The sequence below is a fragment of the Drosophila ananassae genome, chromosome 3L, assembly GCF_017639315.1.
Source record: "Drosophila ananassae strain 14024-0371.13 chromosome 3L, ASM1763931v2, whole genome shotgun sequence".
Taxonomy (NCBI): Eukaryota; Metazoa; Arthropoda; class Insecta; order Diptera; family Drosophilidae; genus Drosophila; species Drosophila ananassae.
This window is the reverse complement of record NC_057929.1, coordinates 18,889,924-18,897,500: the sequence shown is the minus strand read 5'-3', so window position 1 is coordinate 18,897,500 and position 7,577 is coordinate 18,889,924. Positions and strand designations below refer to the sequence as shown.

The 7,577-nt window shown below is 49.9% G+C and overlaps 2 protein-coding genes across 3 annotated transcripts; both read right to left on the bottom strand.

The window, feature by feature from the left end:
- Window positions 1-244: 244 nt before the first annotated feature.
- Window positions 245-2,725, bottom strand: LOC6496649 (trichohyalin). The gene is made up of 2 exons (XM_001961295.3): window positions 1,877-2,725; window positions 245-1,339 (listed from the first exon to the last, which is right to left on the bottom strand). Exons 1-2 carry the CDS (start codon window positions 2,393-2,395, stop codon window positions 302-304), a joined length of 1,557 nt encoding a protein of 518 aa, XP_001961331.1. The 5' UTR covers window positions 2,396-2,725; the 3' UTR covers window positions 245-301.
- Window positions 2,726-2,925: 200 nt separating this feature from the next.
- Window positions 2,926-7,432, bottom strand: LOC6496648 (tetratricopeptide repeat protein 7B). 2 transcript variants are annotated; one of them, XM_014908415.3, is made up of 10 exons: window positions 7,155-7,432; window positions 7,002-7,095; window positions 6,658-6,943; window positions 6,482-6,593; window positions 5,488-6,424; window positions 4,879-5,427; window positions 4,076-4,173; window positions 3,901-4,014; window positions 3,638-3,834; window positions 2,926-3,575 (listed from the first exon to the last, which is right to left on the bottom strand). In XM_014908415.3, the coding sequence occupies exons 1-10, from the start codon at window positions 7,185-7,187 to the stop codon at window positions 3,443-3,445; spliced, it is 2,553 nt and encodes an 850-aa protein (XP_014763901.1). In that variant the 5' UTR covers window positions 7,188-7,432; the 3' UTR covers window positions 2,926-3,442. The 2 variants fall into 2 exon arrangements, with proteins under 2 accessions (XP_014763901.1, XP_001961330.1); XM_001961294.4 differs by having other exon boundaries at window positions 4,076-4,203; window positions 7,155-7,428.
- Between the last annotated feature and the right edge of the window lie 145 nt (window positions 7,433-7,577).

Genomic DNA, 7,577 nt, shown 5'->3' with positions numbered 1-7,577 from the left:
AAACAATGAACACTCATATCTCCGAGGTCAGTGGTCACTGGTTTTCTGTGACACAAAATTAAAAATAATTCTTAAGTGGATGCGATTAGGGAGTCCCGTCCATCTATTTCTGGTAGATGAGGTTCTTCGATACTTTTCTATAAGTATGTTGAAAGAAAAGTAAATATTAAACATTGATGGGGGAGGAATAATCAATCCCATCCCCTTACTACCTCTGTTTTAAAATGAATGTTGACTTTTTAATACATTTTATTTACATAAAACCAACAACAATAAATATGTACAGAGAACCATTCAGGACTCAACATCCGCCTCCTCCCACTCCATCCCGTGGCGACCGGTCGAAGAGCAGACGTCCCAACTGCACCTGCTGCTGGGCGTACGAGTTGAGGACGGGAGGGTCCTGGCCCGCAGTGCTCCCAAAGGCGCCTTCGGGAGTGACTGACTGGCGGACGAGCTCCCGCAGACTGGCCGAGATCTTGGCAGTGCGGAAGCGCTCCTCGTGCCTCCGCTGCCGGCACTCGACAAAGCGCTGCGACTGATGCCGTTTCCGCTGGATATCCACCTGGAGCTGCTCACGCCGCAATCGCTCCTCCTGCTGCCGCTCACGCCAGTGTTCCTCGTGCTGGGCCTGCTCCACGAAGTTGTCGTGCTGAACCCTCTTCAGGTACGCCTCCAGCAGCTGACTGCGCAGTTCGTCCGCCCGGCGCAGACGCTGCGTTAGCCGCATGCAGATGTCCTGCTTGCGGATGGTGTCGTCCAGGTGCTGCTCCTCCTGCTGAACGGTCACCGCCTCGCTGCGACGCAGCTCCTCGCAACGTCTCTGACAGAGATTCAGGTCCCGCTCCAGACGCCGTGCCTCCAACCTCTGCTTGGCCGCCGCATCCTTTGCGTCCAGAGCCCCGCGCAGACGCCGCAGCTCCGCCAGGTCACGTTCTGCTAGCGTCTGGAGGCGAGCCTTGGTCAGCAGGTAATCCTGGAACTGCTTGTCGTGCACCGCCTGCTTGTAGGCCTCCACCTGCTCCACCTTTAAGAGCTGCCTCTCCAGGCGCTCATTCTCCCAGTACTTACGCGCCAGCCAAGCGGTCTCCTTGTCCGCCGCCTGTTGGCTTCTCTTGCCCGCCATCCGGTTGATGATCCTCTGGTCGTGGCTGGGCACCAGCTGGAAGGCGGCGCGCACCGTGGGAGCCAAACACAGATTGGCCATTGAGGTGCACAGTGAGTTCTTTTTGGAAGCCTGCTGGTTAAGCGGCACCACAGCCATGTTTTCATGAGACTTGGACCTGGCCCGTCCTGTAACCGATAGAGCTGGTGCATCACTCAGGGGACCCAAGATTTGCTGTATAAATGTAAGAAAAGTGACCAATTAATGCTTCATGTTTGAAAGTTTAAATTAAAGAAATCTGAGTTGAAAGAGTGCATAAGTCTTGGGCAAGGGTGATACCGATGAGGACAATATCTATCTTGGGTGATGCCTCAGAATCTACTAAGTCACTTCAATTGAAATAACCAGTGGCTTCTATGCCAAGAAGATTCACTCAACGTAGAAAGCCATAAAGATTTATTTTTTTAGAAAACACAAAATAATTTTGGGCTCATCCAAAAAACAATTCCTGGAGTTAAATGGCGGTAATATTGAAATATGAGTTATGAAAGAAGCTCCAACTTTCTATCTGCCCCATCATAAAACTTAAAGCGTTCACGATCATTATAGTTATACGGTAGCTGTAAAGCCGGCCAAATATTATAAATCAGTTCAATTGAATCATTTACATAAAGAAGCCATAGAAACTCCTAACCTTCTAGTTGGCTGTTTAAGGACGAAGCCGACCGATTTCGACTTACATAAGGATGCTAATCAAGGGGGATCTCTTACCTGAAGCATCTTACAATCCCTTTGAGCACCTCGGCGCTTCGGTTGCTTCTGAGGCTTGGTTTCCTGGGGCTGGTTCGGGCTCTCCTTTTCCTGGGATCCACTCCTGCAGCTGCCCGCGCTCTTGGACCGACGACTCCGGCTGGAGGCAGACTCCCTCCGATGGCTGTCAGCCGACCGACGCCTGCTTGGGCTAGACTTCCTCTCGGTTGGCGACCTGGAAGCGCTTCTTTGACTGTGACTGCTGGCACTCCTCCTGCACTTGGCGCTCTCCCTTCGCTGCAGCTGCTCCAGCGCCCTTATGTCCTTGTCCAGCTGAATCAGCTCCTTCCGGCTCTCTTTCACCTGGTCAGGACGACTGCCAGCAGAGCTGCCGCTGTGCGAGCTGTAGCAGTCGCAATGACAGATTTCGCAGCAGCTGTCCACCAGCTCCAGCTCGCCGAGCAGCCGAAGGTGCTCTGCTTCACTTTTGTTCCTCGCCCGCGACTCGCTGCGTCCGCGGCGCTTTCGCTTCGGGGTCATTTTGGGGCTGCAGCGGCTCGCTCACGAGTCCATCAAGGGTGGCGGACCTTATCCAACGGGGTCAAACTGCGAACTGGCATCCAAAGTAGATCGGCCGAGATTTATTTTGATGCCTGGCGTAACCAGCCCGAATTTCTGCGCCCGTCTTGCAGCGACATTCCAGACAGGGTTGTTTACTTTTTCATTGATTGGCCATACGCCAGTTGTCCCTAGCAACGCCCCAAAACCAAGGGAACACACGCCCCAAGGAGCCCCGAGGCGCTCCGGAAACAACCCTTGACAGTTTTAGAGGTTTAACCGAAGGTATTTCGGTGCTAGCACAGAATGCGAAAATTATCGGCATCAATTAGCTAACGTGGAAAGTGAAATGGCATGCCGTCAAGGAGAAACAACCGAAATAGAAGGGAGAACTTTCTCTGGTTCACCCTTGCAATCGCCATTAATGTCCTACAGGTTCGAGGTATTCAACGCAGGCCACAAGAGACAAGGCGCTACTGCGGCGTACCTTTCCACACAAAGACTGTTCAGAGTTTAATTGCATATTTCACATATAGGTTTCGTGTATATTTAACTTTAAATTCTTTCACACAGTTGTGTATATCTAAACATAATTTAAACCAAACTGCTAGCATTAAATAACAATCCAAACACAGCTAACGAAAAAATCGTCCAATCCCAGTCTCCACTTCCTTTGCGACGGGGGAAGAACTTTATTTTCACTGTCTTTTCAGAATCTTTTTAGATCGTGTGGAGTGCCAGGTTGGGACGTTTCACATTAGCTATTTATACATTAACTTGAACAATTCTAGCTAATAATTTACAAGACGGGTACGCACATACAATATTTAAACCCTTGTAGTTGTAATACTGGCGACAACAACTAATAACCGAAATAATATGATATTATTTAAAATGTGGACTTTCGAAGTGTTGGGAGTCTAGTATACATGTAGTAAGTAATATTGCTGTTCACTTTGAGGTTAGTTAAGGTTGAATCTGCTGAAAGAATGAAGGTAGAAGTGACCTGTAGCCCGAATCAGCACGCTCCTATTCAAAGACCAGCGGTATCGAGGTAAACGGAAGAACTGGACACGACGGCTCCAGCTGCAAGGACGTTGCGAAGCAATCCGCTGAAGCATGGAAATCGCCTAGGGTCTCCAACACTTTCCCCAGAGCAAACCTATTAGGGGAGAAGAAACAATAAGTAAGGCTAAAATCAAAACTAAGCCCGCTGCATCGTACCATATCTTGGGGCAACTCGGATCCAACTTGGCCGCATCCTTCAGCATCTTCTCCGCCAACCTGGGCTCACCAAGTATTAGATGCGTCTCGCCCAGAGCCCGCAGAGCGTCTGTGTGATGCGGATTGGCGGCCACGGCGTTTAAGAAACACTGCTTGGCATCCAGCCACTGCTCCAGATAGACGTGCACCTGACCTCGCTGAAACATAAAAAGTTATTGCGATTAGTCATCGCTTTTGCCAATGACTTGTGGTCCACAACATACCATAAACATAATCTGATGAGAGAGCGGATATATTTGTGAAGCCTCGTGGATGCAGTTGAGCGCCTCGTTTGGTTGATCGATGCGAAGATAGACATCAGCCAGGAGTAGCCATATCTAAGCGGGGAGTAAGTGAATATTGAGTGTCCAATAATCGTAAATTAATTAAGAGACCCACCTCAATTTGGAGCATCCAGGGACGTCGAGGTCCTGGGCGTTGCGTAAACGAACTCAGCGAACTGGCCGCCTCACTCAGGGCCTGCTCCACTCGAGACACTGCAGCCAGGGAAGCAGCGTACACCGAATCTTGAAGAGGTGAAGGGCTTATGAGTATTTTGGGTCAAAACTAAACTTAAATTAAGAGCGATGAACACTTAACTCATCAACATATATAGAATCTATAAACTTGCAATGGAACAGTAGAAAACATATACATTTTATACATAATATATCTTACATATATACATCAACTCATAAAGATCACCAAATCTCAAGAAACAATTAAAGATAAGGCCTTAGGATTAAGCAATTATTACAAAGATTTAAAAGAAAAAATAATAGGATTGAGGAAAATTACACAAGATAGAATATTTATACTTAAACTGATCAAACCCATTATTTGAATGAGGGATTTATTTTTGTCTATTACTATTCATTAATGGACTTTTTGTGCTAATAGAAGCCAAGAAAGCTAAGCTGGCATGCAACTAGCGAACTAATAATCTCAAAAACGAAACTCATATGAAAGCGAACGCAGCTCAATCAGCATGCACTTAAGATCCAAGCTGGTCAAAGGCAATATCTTCCGTAGCACACTTACTAGTTATGAGATTTATATTTGGTTGTTATGTACAAAACACACATTCCGCAGAGGTTGGGATACAGCAATGAATATTCACGAGTGTTTATACACAGAACATACACGTTAATAGTGAAAAATAAGGTCAACTTAGATGCCAGTTGCGGCCACTATGTACTCACTGGAGTCTTTATCGGACATCTGCGAAGAGTGCGCCAGATGCACACCGCTCTTGGTGTCCGAGTGCTTCTCCTCCTCTCCCGCCAGTTGCGCCTCATAGACGTCCCGCCACACGGCCAACATGTGCTGCACAGTTGCCAAGGCGGTCTCCGCGTCTTCCAGGTGGAGTTGCAGGTGCGCCTTCACGTGCAGCAGTTGCAAGTTGTCGGGGAACTCGTGCAGAGCGTCCTCAACCACTCCGAGAGCCTCGCGGGGCCGACGCGAGGCTGTCAGCAGGAGGGCGAACAGATGCAGACACGGCGCGTGTTCCATGCGGAGGGCCAGCGCGAAGCGGATGTGGACTAGTGCCTCTGCAAGCTGACCCAGGAGGGCGTACTGCAGAGAGAGATAGTACTCGGCCAGGTGGTCGTTCCCGTCTTGCTGTACGGCCCGTTCCAGAGCTTCCAACGCCAACTTGTTGCACGCATCCCGTTCGCTCTTCAGATTCGACTGAATGGCCAGTTGCTGATGCCCGATGCCGACAAAAAGCTGGCAGCGCGACGGTCGCAGTCCTGCAATATGAAGAAATAAGTAATTATTTGAAAACAAAGAGCCTCTACACCAGCGCCTACCTTTGACTTCCCGCTTGAGAGCCTGCTGGGCGTAGTCCAGTCCCTGCTTCACCGTTTCCAGGCTCTCGTAGCAAAGGCGCGAGGCCAGCATGCAGGGCAGTGGATCGCTTGGCGTCAACTTCATCGACTCCTGGAGGACGCGCAACGCGTGGGCGTGCTTCTCGGCGGCCATCAAACTCAAGCCGTACTGCCGCCACACATGCTGCTCTCCGAAGCTAAACTTCAGCGCCTTCTCAAACGACTCGTTCAGAAGTTGGACCAGACCCCAGCGCACCGTGGCGAGAGTCAGCAGATCATAGACGGCGGTCACGTTACCCATTGCGTGCTGCCGAGCCAGCCGAAACTCAGGGCTTTGCGAAAGAACAGTGTCCCTCACGGCGAGGGCCTCTGCTATTAGGAGCAGCAGAATAACCTCCTCCTGCTGGTTGCGCGGTGAAAACTGCTGGCGTGCGGCGTACTTTCGAGGTTTCCACAACTTTTTTGAGGAGCCGCCACGCAGGGTTCCGCCGCCCCCCTTTGCGACGAATGGTGGCGCGTAGATAGTTCCGGAAACGCCGCGCAGCAACACCTCCGCCAGTTGACGCGCCAAGGTCAGCCGCAAGGACTGGGTGGCCTTTGTCTCAATGGCGTTCAGCATTATGCGGTAGCGCTCGACGGCCTCCTGCAACTTCCCGGTTTTAATGAGCACAATAGGCGCCCGCTGCAGCGCAGTTTCCAGGATGGCGCCCATCCGACGGTTGGCCTCCAGGCCGGTTGGGCCGCTGGCCGGAATGGTGCTGCTGATTGCGAAGCTGCTGCTCGAAGGCTGTACACTCGACGCATTCACGTTAAGCGTTGATCCCGCCGTAGAGTTATTCGAGGAGGCGCTCCCACTCACGATGTCATATTCCTGCAGGTACAGCAGGCCCAGATCGGAGGCACGTTCGAAGCAGCTAATCTGCAGTAAAAAATGATGATAACTTAGGAAACAGAAAGCACTCCCAGTTTAACATACCATCTCCGTGTCCTTTTCTGCCTTTTTGAACTTAGACGATGGCTTCGAAGTTTGCTGCTCCAAGCACAGGCCCTTGATGGCGTAAGACTCGGCCAGGATCTTAAGGCTGCGCCTATAAACAATAAAAATATATAAGTATTCAATGACCGTTTTCAAAATCCATTAAATGACTTTACAGAGTTAGCTCTTTCTCCGCCAGCGTATTAAGCTCTGCCTTGACAAAGTTGTCCAAGCTTTGCTCGTACTCGCCGCAAGCAAAACACAATTTGGCCAGCAGCAAATAGGCGTCCAGTGCGATCCCCGCTTTCTGTCCACTCTCGCCCAGCGCTAAATGAAGGAAACGGCGCGCCTCTATTAGTCCGGTCTTGGCCCGTCCAAAGGTCGAGTCGGCGGCTGCCAGGGCATTCTCCTCCAGGTAGTTCTCCAGCCGGGCCTCGCCCACCAGGAAGTTGGCCAGACACTCTACCAGAAAAAAACAGCCATTGAACAGTTGCCAAAAGTAACCTCTCCAATCACTCACCATTGTGCGGCGACCCTGTCTTCAGCTCATCGGTCAGCTCAATGACGCGCTGCCACTTTCCCTCGCTGCGGCAGCTCTCAATCAGCGCCTCCACCTGCAACAGGAAAAAAAGTTAGTTGTTAGTCACCAATGCAAGCCACAGGGAATCCTGACCTTGGTGGTGTTACGCATATTCCTGTTGGCCATCCGTCCGTTAGACAACTGGGGGATGGGCCCGCGATGCTCTGCTGTCTCAGTTTGGTGGAGTCGATGTGTCTACCCAGTCCAGCCTCAGCTTACAGCATTTTCCTTCCGCTAATCGAATTATTTCACAAACATTGGAATTTTCGTGTTGATTCGGTCTTCTTCTTTGGCTGCAAGATAGTGTGACCACGTCGGCCACAACGTAAGACACGTAAAGGCAATAACGTAAGAAGAACTTTAGTGTCACCGTTTCAGCTTTGCGGAATATTTATCCATTCCTATAATCCAGGTTGTATTGGCCTTTGCAATATAACTATATAATATTATAAATATAATATTAGCATATCTTTAAATATCTAATCATTTATTTGTACAACTGAGTTTATTATACAT

Coding starts and splice junctions, on each gene's coding strand:
- LOC6496649 (XM_001961295.3), bottom strand. CDS start 2,395: ATGACCCCGAAGCGAAAGCGCCGCGGACGCAGCGAGTCGCGGGCGAGG. Junction 1,340..1,876: donor GGGATTGTAAGATGCTTCAG/GTAAGAGATCCC, acceptor ACATTTATACAG/CAAATCTTGGGTCCCCTGAG.
- LOC6496648 (XM_001961294.4), bottom strand. CDS start 7,187: ATGGCCAACAGGAATATGCGTAACACCACCAAG. Junction 6,594..6,657: donor GCGGAGAAAGAGCTAACTCT/GTAAAGTCATTT, acceptor TATTGTTTATAG/GCGCAGCCTTAAGATCCTGG. Junction 3,835..3,900: donor CTCATCAGATTATGTTTATG/GTATGTTGTGGA, acceptor TTTATGTTTCAG/CGAGGTCAGGTGCACGTCTA.